The sequence below is a fragment of the Hippocampus bargibanti genome, linkage group LG09, assembly GCF_051943395.1.
Source record: "Hippocampus bargibanti isolate YZ-2025 linkage group LG09, ASM5194339v1, whole genome shotgun sequence".
Classification (NCBI taxonomy): domain Eukaryota; kingdom Metazoa; phylum Chordata; class Actinopteri; order Syngnathiformes; family Syngnathidae; genus Hippocampus; species Hippocampus bargibanti.
The window spans coordinates 10,333,117-10,352,536 of NC_142742.1; the positions used below are offsets into that span (position 1 = coordinate 10,333,117).

The 19,420-nt window shown below is 42.4% G+C and overlaps 2 protein-coding genes across 4 annotated transcripts in view; one reads left to right on the plus strand and one right to left on the minus strand.

The window, feature by feature from the left end:
* Positions 1–11,928, plus strand: part of asap3 (ArfGAP with SH3 domain, ankyrin repeat and PH domain 3) — a 28,145-nt gene extending 16,217 nt beyond the window's left edge. For 2 of the 3 annotated variants that reach the window (XM_089004544.1, XM_089004547.1), the window contains 17 exons: positions 10–119; positions 500–569; positions 719–806; positions 984–1,032; positions 1,669–1,835; positions 1,963–2,096; positions 3,519–3,610; positions 3,679–3,859; positions 4,829–4,914; positions 5,245–5,360; positions 5,437–5,504; positions 6,187–6,294; positions 6,410–6,623; positions 6,755–7,028; positions 7,655–7,862; positions 8,189–8,320; positions 9,456–11,928. In XM_089004544.1, the coding sequence (XP_088860670.1) occupies positions 10–119; positions 500–569; positions 719–806; positions 984–1,032; positions 1,669–1,835; positions 1,963–2,096; positions 3,519–3,610; positions 3,679–3,859; positions 4,829–4,914; positions 5,245–5,360; positions 5,437–5,504; positions 6,187–6,294; positions 6,410–6,623; positions 6,755–7,028; positions 7,655–7,862; positions 8,189–8,320; positions 9,456–9,530 (2,172 nt within the window). In that variant the 3' untranslated portion in view covers positions 9,531–11,928. The remainder of the gene's footprint in view (positions 1–9; positions 120–499; positions 570–718; positions 807–983; positions 1,033–1,668; positions 1,836–1,962; positions 2,097–3,518; positions 3,611–3,678; positions 3,860–4,828; positions 4,915–5,244; positions 5,361–5,436; positions 5,505–6,186; positions 6,295–6,409; positions 6,624–6,754; positions 7,029–7,654; positions 7,863–8,188; positions 8,321–9,455) is intronic. The other variant, XM_089004546.1, reaches the window with a different exon arrangement.
* Positions 10,142–18,936, minus strand: trnp1 (TMF1 regulated nuclear protein 1). The gene has a single exon (XM_089004551.1). The coding sequence runs from the start codon at positions 18,934–18,936 to the stop codon at positions 18,298–18,300; it is 639 nt and encodes a 212-aa protein (XP_088860677.1). The 3' UTR covers positions 10,142–18,297.
* Positions 18,937–19,420: the final 484 nt, after the last annotated feature.

Genomic DNA, 19,420 nt, shown 5'->3' on the forward strand with positions numbered 1-19,420 from the left:
TCATGCCAGGAATACCTAAACAGGAAGAACTCAGGCAACGGCTACAGCATCCACCAGCCGCAAGGAAACAAACAGTATGGAACAGAGAAATCGGGCTTCTTGCTGAAAAAGAGCGACGGGTGTGTGAAAGATCATCGCCACATGTGAATTTTATGTCATGTTGGAGCACAAAGATGAATGCATGGAGCAATAATGGGGGAGGTTGTGGTAGTAGGGATGGGGGGGGGGGTTACGGAGGGTCTCATACTTGCCCCCTTCCAGCTGGTATCCATTACCCTGACAAGAAGATTCAACAGGGGGCCCTCCTCTAACTTTTTTTTGGGGGGGATAAGTGGTTTTGTTGAGTGGACCCAGATTTTAGAAACAAACACATGAAACACGCACGCACCTACAGACCATATATAGCGGGGGGTTCACATGTGACCACGGCACTTTTAAGGTTTGAAATGTGAGGCTTGTTAGAAATGCTCATCAATGCCACTTTTTCCCCCTCTGGCAGAATCAGAAAAGTGTGGCAGAAAAGAAAATGCGGAGTCAAATTTGGCTGCCTGACCATCTCTCACAGCACGGTGAGGACCACAAATAAAATCAAAGCCTTTACTTGTCCTGCAATAATGAAAGTCATGCTTTACAACACCAAGCAACAATGACGATGCTGATAAGGGCAATGTAAAAAAAAACAACTAAAAGCTGTCTGTCTGTGCCTGCGTGTTTTCAGATCAACCGACCACCAGCCAAGCTCAACCTCCTGACCTGTCAGGTGCGAGCAAACCCGGAGGACCGCAAAGCCTTTGACCTGGTGACGCGTGAGTTTTATCTTTGACCTTGACTTCCTTGGCGTTCTATACAGCGTCTTCACTTTCAGGAGTTTTCCGACTTCTCATCAAGAACTCGTCAACTCGGCGCTTTAACTTTGGCAGTTGGAAGCTTTGCTATCAGATTTCATCTCTTTTTCATTAACACCACTCCTTTTTTTTCAACAGATAACCGGACATACCATTTCCAGACAGAAGACGAGCAGGAATGTGTGATGTAAGAATTAGATTTTGCTTAAACGTTGAGGTCCTTATCTTGTACTCGCTGCATGGGTAATTTTCAATCTAGGTGTGGGTAAAATAACAAAAAAAAAAAAACGAAATGAGAGCGACAAAAAAGGCAGATTATTTTTGTAGTTTGTGTTACTCATTAGGTGCATTCAGGATGTCATCAAGTCTGTACAACAATGGTGGGAAAGTAAAAAGGACATTGAAAAGAAAAAGAAAGTGATATTAATAGGATCACTTTTGTACAGATGCTTTTTCGGTGGGAATTCCCTCTGTGCTGATCATGCGAGGAAGCTTTGTGCATTTTAATGTGGAAATGGAGAAAAGTGCATGATGGGTTTTTAGGACGTTGTGTAACAGCATAATTACTTTCATGTTTTCTGGTGAGTCGTTGAATTTTGATTCCCTGCTCCACCCACGTGCACTGTCTAAAAAATCCCCATGATGTGATTGTTCCAAATGTTGATAAACTAATTATCAGAGTGGCAGCTCCACTTCAGTGTGGGACGCGGCAATGTTAATTTAAGAAATGAAAGCCGTTGATGACTCAAAAATAAAGAAAAGCAATTATTTCTTTGTGAAGTGAAATGTATCAAAAATATGGTTGTGTATGTGTGTTGGTCAGATGGGTGTCGGTGCTGCAGAACAGTAAGGAGGAGGCCCTTAACACAGCGCTGGGAGGAGACCAGCTTCACCTCCAAGACAGCGGCCTGCAGGAGCTTTCCAAAGCTATCATCACAGAACTTCGCCACATGCCCGGCAACGACGCCTGCGCTGACTGTGGCGCACCAGGTCAACAGACTTTTATTTGAATGCTTGTTTGTACTTTTTTTAACATGCAGGCCACACATACAGTATATATACCATATATATGTTGTATATATGAAATTGAAAATGTTGACCGTTCTTTTCATCATAGATCCAACATGGCTGTCTACAAATCTCGGCATCCTGACCTGCATCGAATGCTCGGGGATCCACAGAGAGCTGGGTGTCCACTACTCCAGGATCCAATCACTGACCCTGGACCTGTTGAGCACCTCTGAGTTACTGGTACGACTGTTTTTACAGTAAATTGAGCACACACCCCGAGTGGAACATTGGAGTTATATTTGAGCCATCTTGATACCGGGTGTGCTTGGGAGGGCTCCGTTTTTGTACTCAAGATGGCGTGAATGATGTCAGATTTTTATTTTACTAACCGTCACGCTTCTTTATGTCGTTACTCATGATAATGCGCCTCATGCTAACCTTCCCTTTGCACGGTCGAAATAGAAGGATTTTAAGTTATCCACAATCAAGACTAGAATGTGAGGTCACGTGCACCAGTAATGTCCTTCAATTAGTACAATTACTTTTTTATGTTAACCAGCACCTTGCGCAGAAGAAATAAACGAGTGGTGGAAATGCCCCAAGTCAAAAAAAGCCCGCGCAGGTTCATATGCATGCAGAATATCCAGTACATGTATTACAAATGAAAATGCTGAATGGAAATTAACAGCAGGACTTAAAATAATTGACAGTCAATACATTTCACGGTATGCTTGTCCCACATTCATCGCAGTAATTAATAATAACTGCTTCCTGGCGGAACAGAAATAAACCAGAATTGCTGGCAATGTCATATCGGAAAATGAAACGATGGTGTTGCGTCACACGAGTGTATGATTTTGAAGTGCGCTTTTCAACACTTTCATGTCTTTCAATTCCTTGATCTCCTTGATGTGCGTATCACCCTGACGCATAGCACACGCTTGCAAATTGTATAAAAGGAGCTGTCGCGGGACAGAGAGATCGGGCGAACCACGGGCCAGAATCATATCAGACTCATCTCGGACTCACGCCCGGCTCACGCCGGGCTTCGGACAGACATCACGGCACGACTTGCTCAACTCCACGCCACGATCAATCTCTGCGCGTCACCTGCCTGGGAGATCTGACAACGAACCTACTTACAAATAAAGAGAAACATCAAACTCTTTAATGGCTCCTCTTGCTGCAATAGAAATAAACCCGATGCTGCAAGTAACCCTCCACCAAGGAAGTCCCGGGCATACTCAAGTCACGCATGTGCTTACTTATGTACCATCAATCTCTTTCAATTTATTCGTAACTACCACCTTGCACAGTATTCAAGACACGGCTCAAGTCAATTCTATTCATAGAGCACTTTAAATAAACCACTGCAGCTGAAAAAATAAACGTTGAATGAACATGAGACAATTAAACATAATTTACAGTAGAAAAAAATGGGACAAATGTAAAGACATTAAAACACTAAAATAAGGGCTAAAGTCTTGCGCCATGTGGAACACCAAATTATTGAAATGGCTTTTAAGGTGCGTTTTAGAAATGGGGTTTGCGTAATGTGCACCTACTGACAAATAATTTATCTGTGAATGTCTAACAATCTGCGCCTAGTAAACTGTTAGCAATGGTTTTGTGTGTGTGTGCCTGTGCGTGTTTGTGAGGCAGCTGGCAGTCAGCATTGGCAACACAAGATTCAACGACATCATGGAGGCGGGCCTTCCAAATGACACTGTCAAACCTTTGCCACAAAGTGACATGTAAGTCGTTTGTTTTAATTTTCAAAATAAAAATACATCCTGAATCTAATTTGAACCCGGTCTTCCAGGAATGCCAGAAAGGAGTACATTGTGGCCAAATACGCCGAACGCCGCTATGTCGTGCACAGGGAGACGACGGAGTCCGGCCAGCTGTACGACGCCGTGAAGAGTCGGGACCTGACGTCTTTGCTGCAGCTCTTCGCTGAGGGGGCGGATCTCGCTAGACCGCATTCATTGGCTGATGGACAGGTGAGGGCTGTTGACGTCACGGCACATCATGTGAGTGGTGCTGTGATAGCGTCAGAGGAATTTCAAGAAACTCTCCTGGTAAAGTAAATTTTGCAAATCAAACTGGTGTCGCCAATCAACAAGGGTTTTAAGCTTGAGTTATGGTGTGTCACAAGGGTCAGGATTTCAAGAGTTCAGGTTAAACATATTAAATTGGCTCAACACCAATTTAATTGAACTCATTCACTGTCATGCATGTGCAAAAATGTGTCAATAATAATAATAATAATAATAATAATAATAATAATACATTTAATTTCTAAGTGCCTTTCAAAACTCTCAACTCCAGTGCCAGGGTTTTTGTCATTGTAACTCAAATTCCAGGACCCACAGAATATTGAGGTTTAGGACTACATAAACATTCAATGCAGCGTAAGAAACCTTAGACTCACTTCTCTCATCAGAAAAAAAAGTTAATTCCTAAATTCTATGGGTCTGGAGTTATATGAGCTTGAAATGAAGGTGGCTGTCAAAAATACAATGCAGTATTGGTTTACTGTATATAGCGCTTTAACATCAGCTGGAGCTGGAACAAAGCGCTAACATCGATGAGAAGGACTAAAGTAAACTTTAGTTCGCTGAAGAAGCATCTTGGATAAGAAGCGAAACGTCCGACACCTTCAAAAAAGTACAGATGACGGCTGAAGAAACCTTCTCATCGATGGACCACTCCTGTATGACTGAGAGCTTACACAGACGTAAAGCGCTAACATGAAAATAACATGGAAATGCTGCCCCCTTGTGGAAGGGAAAAAAGCATTGCCAGAGGCCACGGCCAGCGCTTTGTCAGGACTCAAACAAGACAAAACCTGAACAAATTATGGAAGGGCGCTCTATGTCATATTTTTAATTCCCGAATAAATTTGTGAATGAGTTAATGTGTTAATTAGAAATACTCCTGACATGTCTTCCTTTTATTTTCTCACCAAGGCTCTAAAAGAAACCGCTCTTCATCTGGCCGTGCGTCTGGAAGAAAGAAGCTCACTGGCCATCGTGGACTTCCTCTGCCAGAACAGGTCAGACATAAACAATCGTCAGACTCAATGTCACAATTCACCAAAACATTCTGTCATTTCAACAAGAGGGAGGGAGGTTGCGGTTGGAATCTTTTTTTTTAACGTGTATTTGGTGTACAACCCAGCAAGACATTTGCTGTCCAGTGAAATTCATCCGATAATCTGGGTTGCGGTTGATGCCGCAGCTCTTTGCCCGGTGGGGCAAGATGCACACCAGCCTTTGCCAGCCATCGTCCACTCCTTGTCGCATTTTATTTCTTTCTCTGTTTTTCTTTCAATATTATGAAAATCTGTATCAAACAAACTCCCATCGGATTTGTGCTCCTACAGCAACTGCTTGGAAAAGAGGACAGCGGAAGGGAATACAGCTTTGCACTACAGTGTCCTCCATCACAAGCCCGAATCGCTCAAGTTGCTTCTGAAAGCCAAGGCCACTCTTCACATAGGTACCAATTACTCAATGTCTTCATACAGGGACATTGGAAATGAAATGATTGATTTCTGTTTAACTGTTGTTTCTAGTCAACTCTGCAGGAGAGACTGCCCTTGATATCGCCAGGAGGCTGCAGCACACGCAATGCGTTGACTTGGTAAGACCTCACTGCATGACATTTTGACACAGGCCCTGTAAAAATACCCACACTACCCCAAGGAAGCGTACACCCATAGTATCAGTGCACGTAGTATTGGAGCACATATGTTACAAGAATTTTCACGCACTTGATCTGCACCACTGTCTTGTTAACATTAAATTTAGTGCAGTCAAATAAAGTGAAGCAAAACCTCAGGCATGGACTCCTCATCGATGGCAGCCCAGATTTGTGATGCATTATTTGGGAAACACTAAGTATGGCGGCCGTACTCGGACCAAATATACTATTTAATGTTACAACTTCAATTTAAAGTACCATATTTTCTGGTGTATAAGGTGCACCAGAGTATAAGTTGCACCTAAGTTGCGATGGTGTATTTTCAAACTTTTTCCATATATAAGGCACACCTTCAATGAATGAAAAAAAAACATTATATAATATAGAAATATAGAAAAGTTTTGCAAATATAAGGAACACCACATTATAAGGCACTACGGTAGAGGCTGAGTTTATGCACTACTTCTTCTACGGAGGCAAATGGAGTCGGTGGCTGCTGACAGTATTTGCGAGACCTGCTGTGGCTCAATATTACTTCGTAAAATGAAGGCTTTTGGGTGTGCCTTTTACACTGAAAATACAGTACATACGTGCATGTGCGTGTGTGTATGTGCGTGTGTAGTTGGAGCTGGCCCACAATGGGAAGTTCAACTCTCAGATTCACGTGGAGTTCACATGGGACACTCAAGCTCAGGATATCTACGACAGCGAGGATGACCTGGACGAGAGGGTAAACATCTTACCACACTTTGCTTTTACTGCTCAACAGATTTTACATTAAAAATGTATTGCCACAAGAAGTAGCTGCATTTTTGGGCCAGCAATATTTGTTGTTTTTTTTGCAGGTGAGCCCAGTACCTAAAAACCGCTCGCCGGTGTCGTCCAACGGAGGTGTAGTAGCTCGCTGGAGTGTGTTGAGCAGCACCGGCGGTAGTCCAGCTAGCAGACCTTGTCAAACCTATGAGAACCTGGAGTTCCTCTACAGAAATCCCCCGGCCAACAGCGCCCCCTCTGGCATATCCATGCCACCGCCGCTGCCCGCTAAATCCGCCCCTAAAGGTAACAACTAAACGGAGTCACAGTGACTAAGGAATCTGAGCATCACAACCACCGCTAGGCTTCCGATGCCTTCCTCACACTCAGCATATGAAGTGTCCAGCAAAATTGTCATTTTGTATTGATCTTCTAAGGTCGCTCCGACCCTCAACTGTCGCTCACAACGCCGGACGTTAGCCTCCAGCCTCCCAGACGTGCTTCCAACCCGTCCTCCAGCACGCCCGGTTCCCAGGCTCAAGCCAGAGAGAGCCCCCCATCCCCAGCCACTGAGAATCAGGTGCCGGCTGGAAAAGCAACCAGGGGAAGTGGGCTGTGGCCTCATAGACATTCCGGGGAAGTGCAAGTCGGCACTACCTGTGCCTCTCAAAGCGCCGCCACGTCATTCCAGAACCACATTGGGCCTGTTAGGTAAGTATTTAAATAGTTTTTCGGGTATCTAGTCATCCTTTAAATATTTATTTTTATGAATTAGTGACCTTTATACTCATGTCAATTTCAGTCTTTATAGACGCTCCCCAATTTACAAAAATTCGAGTTTCAAATAATGGTCCATACGAACATTTTTGTGGGTACATGTTGTAGAAAAATGTTCGGACAGAGATGCTGTCAGTTAGATTTTGTATTGGGCGCCTTTTTCTGGCCAAACTTGCTTGCGGTTGGCTGTGTACTGTGCTTCACACGCACGAACACAGACACAGGGGTTTTAACGGTTTAAAAAGTGCATAACAAAAACGTAATTACTGAATTATGTGCCAGCAGCTTCAGTAATGGCTTACTGAAGACCAAAAGATATATGTCGCTGTACTATAGCCGGTGTGAATTTATCTTACGGCTGTTAGAGCATCTGTGTTTTATACATCCCTGTTCAGTGTTTGACTTAAATATACTTTCCATACAAAATATAGCACTGAAGCAACTGACCCACAAATTCACCTTACGAACGACCGCTCAGAACGTTTCACGTTCATAAGGTGGGGAGCGTTTGTACATTTTTTGCCTGCTGAAATTGTGACTGTCGTCAAACTTCTTTCCAGTTCCGAGAAGACCACATCATATCGGCGCACCAGCAGTGGAGGAAACAACCATAGCAAGTGTGCCGTGTTGCCTCCCACCAGCAACCAGGAGGAGCCATATTGTACTGTGGGTGGAAATTGCGCCGGCCTCGGCCCGGCACCCACCACAGTTGCCCCGTCTTCTTCACCTGGCGTCACACCTGCTCTGCGGCCACGACGGAATGCTATGGTACAATTAAAATTGGCCTCTTAAGCCTTTGATCCACTGAAAACGTCTTGCACTACTCCCAAAATGTTTGGGATAATTGGCTTTTAGGCGAAATTTCAGGATACATAATTCGGTTTCCCATGTCCAACGGTTCAATCCTGCTTGTGATTCTTTCCTATTCCCCAAAAAGAAGTAAAATTGCAAATGTGATAGCATATTGAATATCTGAGACACTGTGAGGTGCTCTTAACCAATTGACATGATCATTTTAAGTTCACCCTGAAATTTCACCAAAAAGCCAAATATCCTTTTTTTAATGGCTTTAATTCATCCCATGTGACTATCAGATGTCAGGCAACAGACACCACCAGAAGCGGGTAAAGGCCATAGTGGATGGCAAACCCACCAATTCAGAGCAGCTGACATTTTTTAAAGATGAGACAATCGTTGTCACGGTCTCTACTGACCCCCACTGGTGGGTAAGTGTAATTTCCTTTTTTAACAAGGTTGTATGCAGTATTTGTCGCACCAAAAGCTGAGATGATTGCTAATGCACTCCTGAACTCATTCACTGCCAAACGTGCAAAAATGTGTCCACTCCAGTGCCAGGGTTTTTGTCATTTTCACTAAAATTCCAGGACCCACAGAATATTTAGTTTTAGGACTACATAAACATTCAATTTAGCATAAGAAGCCTTAGACCAGGGGTCTCCAAAGTCGGTCCTCGAGGGCCGTGGTCCTGCCTGTCTTCCAGCTCTCCCAGGAGCAACGCACCTGATTCAAATTGTCAGGGCCATTTTAATGTTGTTTCAGAGCTGGCTGATCATTTGAATCAGGTGTGTTGCTCCTCTGAGAGCTGTAAAACAGGCAGGACAGCGGCCCTCAAGGACCAATTTTGGAGACCCCTGCCTTAGTATCTCTTCTTTCATCAGAAAAAAAAATAATTAATTCCTAAATGATATAGGTCTGGAGTTATATGAGCTTGAAATGAGGGTGGCTGTCCAAAATACAATGCAATATATACATATTGGTTTATATAGCGCTTCAACAACAGCTGAAGCTGGAACAAATCATGGAAAAAAGGGAAACGATGCCCCCTCGTGGAAGGGAAAAAACATTGCCAGAGGTCTGGCCAGCGGCAACCCCAGCAAGAAAAAAAAAATTGGGAATGGAGCTCGACATCATATTTTCAATTTCCGAATAAATTCGGGAATGGCAGTGAATGAGTTAAAATAAAAATGTGTATTTTCTATTTAAGTGTCTTCATGCGATCAATGTGGCCTTACTCTTGTGCCCGGAAACTCTATTGGTTCTTCAATGTCAAGATTAAGAAAGAAAATGTCATGACTTTGCCTAAAAATAATAATACTAGCAATAGCAAGATGACCTTACCCACCTTCTCCTTTATTTTAATTCAACACAAAGCTAATCAGTCCGCTTTTTTGAAATACGGCATGAATCTACTCATTTCTGCTGTTAGAAAGCTACACAACTTTTTCTTAATCATGTCACATTAATTTTGTAACACGTGCCCATCTTTTAATTTTGGTACAGTAGCTTATTATCCCTGAATATGTGAGGCGATATTTGCATTTTTCTCCCCTGTTTTCACAGGCTGGTTACATAGAAGGCGACTCGTCGAGGAGTGGAACCTTCCCTGTCAACTACGTCCAGAAACTGGCAGATTAAACATTGGATGTGCATGACAAACTGAAGCAACATCACATGCTCGTTGGCATTTTTGACATTTTTAGCATGCAGGTGGACTTTTATGCTGTTGTCCAATACGGATTTACTCAAAATGGAACACGGTGAGCGGATTAAGGACATTTGCCGCCAAAGACTACACAAAGTGATTTAAAATTGCTGAAAAGGAATAACAAACTTTTGATAATCTTCATGAGGTCATCCATCCTTATATTGAAGTTTTCTCATGTTTTTAAACATTTTTGTTGACAGGTACGGACGACATTAGCCATTTCATAATTTTTCCAAACCAATCGCTTTTAAAAATGCACTTTAACCCCATGTGGAATAATTCCATTTAAATGCATCTTCATATGTCAAGGCCAGGTGTTGTCTCAAGAAGTTGTTAGTTGATGTCATGGATTTAAATCGGAAAATATGTACTTACATCAGAAAAGATCTTCAATAATTAGGATTAGGCAGAGACTATCCGGCTAGATTTACACAATAGTTCCAAGTGTCCAATTCCAATTAACTCATTCACTGGCATGCGATGTGCAAAAATGTGCCCATTCCAATCGCAGGGACACTCGAATTCCAGGACCCACAGAATATTGAGTTTTAGGACTACATAAACATTCAATGCAGCGTAAGAAAAATTCATCAGTTATTTCCTATATTATATGGGTCTTAAACATTCAAGAGACAGGCAGACAGAGAGAGAGTGAGAAAACACACACACACACACACACACACACACACACACACACACACGAAAGGGAGATGACAGAGCTTGAAACAATAAAACAAAAGTGTGAGAATAGTGAGAAAATGGATAGAAAACAGTTAAAATATCCCATCAATCAGGCTCCACAAATAACCCGCACAAGTCATCTGTACACTTGATGCAAAAAGCTATCAACTCAGCTAAACAGATCACACTTGATGAAGAACTAGATACAATTATCACAGAGAAAGCACCTACAAGGGAGCATTCCTCAAGATGGTGAAAAAAGCCAATGTTCCTCATCAAGTGTTTAATGCTGAGGAAACCGGACACTCCATTCCATCAAGACATTAACAACCATCACAAAGATAATTAAAATGACTTTATTCTACAGTACAGTTTATTTCTTTAATCATAATACTATAACACTTTTATTGTACATAAAATAAGGTATATTTTGTGTAGTTTTAAGGCTTAGAAAATTAGAAAGTAGAAAATTATGTTTTATGCGGACCTGGGAACTGATTATTCCCATTTTAATGGTTTCCTATGGGAAATTAATTTTCGGGATACACACTTTTTGCCTGACACACTCTGTCTGGGAACCAATTAAGTTCGTAAGCCAAGGTCCCACTGATAGCGTTACTTCCTTTTCTTTATGCCGACAAATTTCAATGATGCGGTGCACAACTGATGCATATCTCTTTAATGTGGTTGAGTCCTGATGATAAATTTTTTAAGATATATGCTCCATTAATTTTTTTACGCCCTCTTTTCGCCTCAATTGTCCCATTTGAGAGACACAAGTATTTGGTCATTGGTGTAAATCCAGCCTTGCGCATATTTGCTGATTGGAATGATGCGTGAAAATACTTATTCTAAGTATGTGCACATCATGGACACGCGATTGCACTTGCTTTACATATTGTAACTAGCGCCTTGTATTTCGAATTTTGTATGGACAGTTCCCGAAAAAATATCATTGGGGCTTACTGTACATGCGAATTGATGTATATAATGGTCTAAAATGCCAATGGTGCGTTTGTCAGTGAATATTTTTCCCTCAGCGGCCGCAATATTAGACACACTTGCATCTTGTGTGTTTGTTACTGGACTAAACTTTACATTTGTTGTCAATCATGAAAATTTAATGTGCCTACTTAAGCGTCCCACTGTTACATAGTGGACATTTTATTAAGGACATGTTCACACTGTCTGAGGTGTTGATGGTTGATTGTTTCTATCTCATTTTGTTTGCAATGGTGTTGTTTCTGATTGCGGGTGTACCGAATATTGTGGCAGTTGAGCGTAGAGTGCCAAAGAGGTCGCCGTCGTTACGTACCAGAAGCAAGAAGACCCGAACGGCATGGAGTACAAAGCTGCTAAGTGCTTCTTTTTGCTTGGTACAAGAACAAATCAATTCAATTATTCAGTGCGGCCGGCGCTGGCTACATGGGTTCAAAACAAAGCCGTCTCTCTTTTACTTGTGAGCGTTGCAGAAAGCTCAGAGTAAAATAAACACAATTTCACGCCTGGAATCTCCCAAAGTATAGTAACATTAACTCATTTGCTCCCATTCTTGAATGAAAAGTGTGATGTGCAGCGCCATTCCCGAATTTGTTGGGCTCCTGGTTTTTCTGGCGGGATGTGACAATAAAGTACTGGTCAGACCTCTGGCAATGTTTTTCCCTTCCACGAGGGGGCAGCATTTGCCTTTTGTCCATGTTAGCGCTTTGTTAAAGCTTCAGCTATTGTTAAAGTGCTATATAAATCAATATGTATGTATTGTATTTTGTACAGCTGCTCCCATTTCAAGCTCATATAACTCCAGACCTATATAACTTAGGTTTCTAACGCTGAATTGAATCTTTATGTAGAACTAAAACTCAATATTCGGTGGGTCCAGGAATTTGAGTGAAAATGACAAAAATCCTGGCACTGGAGTAGACACGTTTGCACATCGTCTGGCAGTGAATGAGTTAACAATTAGCCTCTCCGTACTTTACTTGAAGAGACACAATGAGGAACTTAAAATGCAGTTGCTGAATGTTTTATTTTTAGTCCGCACAATGTCCCCAATGCCAACAAACTGACCCCAGCTACAGTGTGTTGAAGCCACCCGGTTTTGTTAATTACGGAGATTCAATCCAACTTTAAAGGACAACCGATGTCTCCGGACAAGTTGTGTCCATAATTTGTAAAGTGGCTTCAAATGACTTCTACTGAGCGTATTTTACAAAGATTCCACCGCATATAGCTATATTTTACGTTTTAAGACTCGCGATGAATATTCAGGAAGTCTTGTTTTTGAGTTGGTGACGAGTCCATACGTGACGTCACTGAAGGAACGGCCCTGACCGAAAAAAGGACACATTGTAGCAGTCCTTCCATCACGTCAATGTATTTTGCTGTACTTGTTTGGTCTGAAAACCTCGTGTTGCACCAAAAAGCCGCCAGAAGAGGGCGACCAAGCTCCATGTAAGGAATTTATCAGCCTGAGGAAACGGGCTGATTAATTCCTCACAAGTCGCCATTTTCTGCCTCTTTTTTGGTGATATATTTCCCCCCAATGTTGCCTCAAAATGGCACGGAATAAATTCTTTAATCGATTGCAAACATGTATGCTTTCCTCTTCAAAACTATTTTAATCATATTCATAACTGGATGTGTAACAAGAAAGCATATTCTCCGAATCGGAAGCCATTGTTTTGATTCTCCAGCAATGCAAGACGTCTTGGCGTGACGTCATGAACTGGGGGCGGGACTTTCTGAAAATGCCCAATTCGCAGCTCAATTGTTTGCAGATTTTGGACACTTTAAGTCATTTTATTGGTGTTTTGCATTTGAATAAAAATATCATACTGCATGTTTTGGGTATTTTAGATGCTATAAAACGTTTTTCTGATGTCAGTTAAGAAACAAAAAAGTGACGTTGGTTGTCCTTTAAATTGCTCCTTTAAGCACAGACACATGCTCCTGACTTGTTCAATCTGACATCTGCCGTTGCCTTGTTAATATTCCCATCATACCTCCGTAACCTCCTCTCCGAGCGCCGCTGTCTCCTGGCAGCTGCGGTCCGCCGTCCAGCACGATGGCATTCCAACCTGTCACTTATGTAACATAGCTGAATAATATTAACAGCAGCTTTTGTAGCAATACGAACGGCCCCTTAACCCTGTATGGAATTATGGCATTAATGTGTGCATGTACAACAGCACAGTGCTGGTTGCTGCACTAATCTGCAAAAAGCGAGAATGAATAAATCTTGGTTATATTTAAGTGTCGCTTGAATACACGATTAGCGACTGTGTTTAAAAGCCGTCTGTGATGCGTAACCAACATAATGGAAGTGAGAAGATTCCCTTACGTGCAGCCCGAAATGCACCCTTAGTAAATCCAAACAATTAGGAATTCGCAGAAAAAAGCTCGGTATCTTATGTAACATTTTTAATCATTAATCCAGTTTAATCCTAACGATGTTTCCTCTTAGTCTTGTACATTGCAGCGCTGAGCTTAAATAGTCAAAAAGTAACATGGAACAAAATTCAGCCAAAGGAAGCAGAAAATGAAGCAACAGTCAGTCTTTGCACTGTGCCATCGAAAGCTTGTTTTCCAAAGTGATAATAATCATAATAATACATTTCATTTATAAGCGCCTAGATAAAGGTTGATTCCATTCAAAAAGTGTGGCAGTAAGGCTCTAACGTGTTGAAATGTACATGAATAAATGTACAACCACCGCGAGGGTCAGACGAGAGCAAAACATTCAATCATGTACAGCAAACTGCTTTTAAACAACCAAAAAAGGAAATCGGTGCTTAATATACAGCATATCTGAATTATTGTTCTCCCAATATGACAACATCTTGCCAGCTAGTGGCCCAAATGAAAAATAAGAACCCCAAATCATATGTTCTCACAGGAAAAAAATCTGAAATATTAAAGGTTTCAGTACATTCACAGGCTCTTTGGGAAACATAGTCTTAAAACTTGAGGAAACAAACAGTGTCCCATTTGGAAGTTTCATTCCTTCAAAATGTGTCGACTTTGTCAGCAGTTATCATTGCCAATGCACCAACATTGCATAAGGCATACGAGAAGCGATAGAGGCCAGATTCCAGAATGCAATTTCTACACGCTGCACATACAGGACCGTAATGTCACATACATTAAGGCCTAATCCTGCGTTAGCTCTGCATTCAACATAATAATCGCTTATCGTTTGGTAGCACAGAGCCGGCAAGTGGAATCGAGAATGAGTCAAGCATAAGGTCGTAATGGCTAACGTTCGTGTGACAGACAAGAATTGGTCCTCTCCGCCCTGCTCAAACATGTTCTCATGTCACAGTCTTGATATGGAAAAATACATTCCCATTCTCTTTTCCAAATCTGTGACATGAATTTGAAGTGTTTAAAACAAACCAGTCTGTTCGGTGTTAAAGCAAATGAACAGAAAGGGCACTCAGGTCCAATTCTTTTCACATTCGAGGACTTTCTGTTCCGTTTCAGGTGTGATGTAGTAAAAAAAAGTGACATAAACCACTTTGTTCACACTGCGGTGAAGATTAGATTTGACTCAAGATTGAAACCAATTTGGTTCATTTTAAAGTACAAATAATCCCCACAAATAGATCAAGACTCCAAGGGTTTAGCCACATTAAAAATTATTTTGAAAGATAAACCTGTTCTCATTGTTCACATCTGATGCCAATCCAAACTCAAGTGAACCTTGACCATTTTCTGTTCATATTGCCCACACGTTGTTTAAACCACGCTGATGACTTGAAGCGGATTGATTTGGTTTGTTTAAAAGTGCTCTGGATCATTTTTGGGACCATTTACAGTGGTGCAAAAAATGCTGACTTAGGTTCGATGCAGCGTAAGTCAATACTGTATAAGGTCCACTTAAACCAGACCACATTGGATAAGAAACCCCTCTGAGGAATTCAAGCAAATCAAATGAAGACCAGTTTGGTGGTCGAAGCCCTTTTAGACCGTCCATGTATACGCAATAGAAAACAAACAATTTCAAGATTAGAAAGAGTTCACATAACAAGTAGTTTGGAAAAAAAGCATGAATCTTTCAGAATTATTCCAGGTCTGATTAGATCCACAGCAGGACATAGTAAAATAAACATGCACCAAGTTGTTGTTACCTTGACTGTATAATTCCATCCACTGTGAGGACTTGACGCAAAAAACAAAATTAAAAAAAAAAACCGAGAGCAGTTGACATGAAAAATTCTTTTAAAAGAGGAAACTGTTCTATTTCAGATCCAACTTGGACTGATAACAACACAAAGCAAACGAAATCTGAACTGCTCTTCGTTCACGTTTAACTGCGCTGTGGCGTTGAAGCAGAACCAGATTGAGATCAAATGGGTTTGCTTCAATCTGGTTTGAGGGTTCACATATGCACACATGTGGAATACACCCCATTAAACACCTGACTATGCATCGCATGTCCCATTCCTGACATTTTCACTATGCAGGTTCACCTGTCACATATCCCATAGCCAGTGGCGGACCGTCTAGGCCTGCAAAGCCTTCTCCGCCGGCCTAAAAATATCTGAATCACGGACTAACGTTAATTTATTTTGTCCATGATTTTTTTATGAAATAATTCCAAATTGTCTTTCAGTTTCCTTTCATTACTTTCCCCCTGTTGCTCTGCTTCCGGACATGTGTTTTCGCATTGAAGCATTTAACCAATCACATTTCAACCATCATTTTTTACCAAGGTCAGAAATCTACCTGGATGCCTTCCCAATCAGTTCTGCAGGCCCTGTCGCATCAAATGTGTCAATCAAACTGTTGCTTTAGCCAATCAGATTTCGAGTTGGCAACCCAAAAAGGGTACCAAAGCTTTCTTGAAGGCACTGGTCAGCGTCAGAGTTTTTGCAAACTATGATGGGCTAGACACTAGTCCGTCATAGTTTGCGAAAACGGCTCTGATCACGAGTCGACAGTGACAAGAGCATACTGGCCAGAGCTAGCATACCGTATCGGTAGTGAGCTGCAGAAGCAAATATTTTCTGTTAATTTAATAGCAGTTTTGTCAACCCACAATGGCCAAAGGAGGAGAAAAAATTATTTGGTTTGAGATTTCCTGTTAAAACCATTTTCAAGACGGATTTTTCAAGAAAAACTGGACATCATTAGGTAAGGTCAGTAAATTATTTCCTGGCTAACGGTACTCTCTAGTGGACTTGTGGTAAATCACACCACACTTTTCCTCAGTCTGAATTGATTCACACGGAGCACTGCTGAAGGCAAAACAATGAAATCCACGGCCCGCCACTACCCATAGCAGTGACCAACGCGACTAAAATATTGATGCTCTAACACGGTCCAGTTTCTTGTCTCGCTTGTGTACTTGACCAACCCCCATATCGAATTCTGAAAGCTGAGAGCTTGCTTTGCATTGACCTTCGAATGCCAGGAATAGACGTTCCTGGCGCATCCACTCTGCTTCGTGTACCCACACTCGCCAGCCATAACTTTAGGTACACCTGCAACGTTAGGACCAAGATGAAAATGCAGTATTCATTTTAACACTCCAACCCGAGTTAAAGCTAAAAAGTTCTGCTTGATACTTGAAATGAAACAAATGACGATTTTGAAAGGCTGAGACATGTACAATGGGGACATACATACATTCCGGTAGCTTTTACACTAATTGCGCATGTGTTGCCTTTGAAATCCAAAGCGTGTTTGTTTTCATTCAAAGCGTCCATTGCCTCCCGCCTGGTAGGATACATTCTGTGTAGCTGTGTGAAGACAAGCGAAGAGCAAACAGTGGTTGTCATGGAGACAGGAGGCAACAGGTGCAGTCATCACCTACTTGTGTCGCATCTCCTCCTCGACCTCCAACGTGATAAATCAGAGACGTCAAGGCACATCTTTTGTCTCTGTGTTGCTAAGTCCTGTTCCAAAGATGTCTCGAGTTGGCATTTTACAATATAGTGAACCGCTGTTATATCGCAGTCAGGTGGGTGCGAAGGAAAGGGGGGCGGGGGACTGTCATTAACTAAGCCCCTAGTCATCAACTGTCCAGGAGAAGAAGAAGAAGCCGAGAAGTTTCCCTACTAAGCAAAAAGAATATTCATATATTTATTTTGTAATCATTATTATTTATCCGTTTCGTATTTGGAACCGTCGCGGCTTGGAATTGAAGCGGATTTACGTGGGACAGGAAATTTCAGACAATCTTTTTTCATCAATGGATGCTACAGCCTTGTGTTTGTTTTCAAGATTTCGCTTGTAGCAGACGTACACATTCCACCATGACGTCCGTGATCCACTGGTGAAAAGGATGCTTTTGATCCTCTCCTCTTTCATCTCAAACTGCTTCATATTACAAACAGGGTGCCGAAAGTGCTTAAGATTGAATGACTGTTGCTTTGCGTTGTCATATTTGGTATTTCGTTTTTTTTTTCTTTTGACTTCAAGAGCGCCACGAGAGTGGCTGCCTTGACAGCAGCATCTGTTTTTGTTTTTCTACTTCTTTTCCTTCCCTCTTGCTTTCATCACTTTGCTGCTGTGTAATGTAAATGTAACCAGTATGAGACTAGGCTAATCTAATCTATTTCTATGTTGTAATACTTTCAAATGGAGTTTTAATCGATTTAAATATGTTTAAAGCGTGTGGGAAGGGAGAAATATTTTCATCTAAAAATGGATTTTTATATGGTTGCTCTCTTCATTGTGTTTGTTTAACCTATCTCGGGTGCACCTGCACCGTAAATAAATCAAATAAAATATTAAGAGATAACCAGGGGTTCACTGCACACTATGCCGGTTAGGAATTCGATCATACGTGACTCATCCATGCAGCACCGTGCAGTCTCTTCCCATTCTCGCCTCAGTGTTGAAAAAGAAAGCAGCAATGTTTCCATGACAACGAGGATGAGCATCACTTTGATTGATTGACTCCTGAGCTCCTTTGTGCAGGCACTCCAAAGACCTGAAGGACCAGCCTCAGGATACTAGAGAAAACACGCATACGCACAGATGGTGGAAAATAGTTCATGTTCTTCGGCCTTACTTGAGCTTCACAGGCCAAGGCAGGCACGTTCGGAGTCCCAGCATGGAGGAGAAAACGATGGCGGGCCGGTGTTTCTTGAACTTGAGTCCCTTCTTCAGACGCTGGCTGCCCTCGGCCGCGTATATTTCGCTTTGCTGGGCGGCACCAGATATCCGGGCCAGCTTCTCTCCATGCAGAACCACCTCCTGCTCGGAGCGTACAAACACCTCACGGAGCTCCTCTAATCGCCGCTCCATCTCCCGTACGACCCGCTGACGCTCCTCTACCTCCAGGAGGCGTCGGCGAGCCGCTTCGAACTCCATGCTGGAGCTCGGCGTCACCAGTTTGGAGGACGGCGCCGTGGCCGAGGCGGATGTCGGCTCGGAAGCAGCGAGCATGGCCCCCGTCACCCTCCGGAAGTCGCCCATGGAGATGGAGCGACGGGTGGCTGGCGAGGCCAGAGCCAGGAGGGCGGACGCCGAGGCTGGCATGGCTGATAGAGGCGAATGAGATGAGGAGCAGGAGGATGGAGGCGAATGTGCACAGAGCGGTAGGATGTCCTCGGTACGGTCTTCATCCTGGTGGGTGATTTGTCGTCTTTTCATGGCCGCTTGCGGTTCGCCTCCGATGACGAGGTGTCCCTGGTGCGGCTCCATTCATCAGTGATGAAGAATGTGAGTCTGTCTCACCTCACGCTGGGATGGAGGGTGTGGCCGTCGGAACCTCATCGCAGCCGATTGGCTATGGGGAGAGGGAGAGGCCTACCTTCGCCTACTGGTTTCTGATTGGCTGGCCGGCCTCTGTGCTGCTGCTTTCCCCTTGCCAGGTAGTGTTGGCGAAAGATCTTTTATTACTCCTGATATTTGATTAGTGGTTATAGGTACATTTGTCTTAAAATAAGATTAAACTGCCATTGTCATCAAGGCATTCTACACGATTTATAAATCTGATTCCCCAGCCAGTATTTAATTTTATTTATTTATGTTTTACATACAGTATGTATACAAAAACATTTATTTTATTTTTATATTTCCTATTTCTATATTATGCCTTGAACGGAGCAGCTCTAAACTGATTTCAATGCGTCGAACAGTTTATTGCAATGAGAGAAAAAGTATCAAAACTGCAAACTAGACAGCT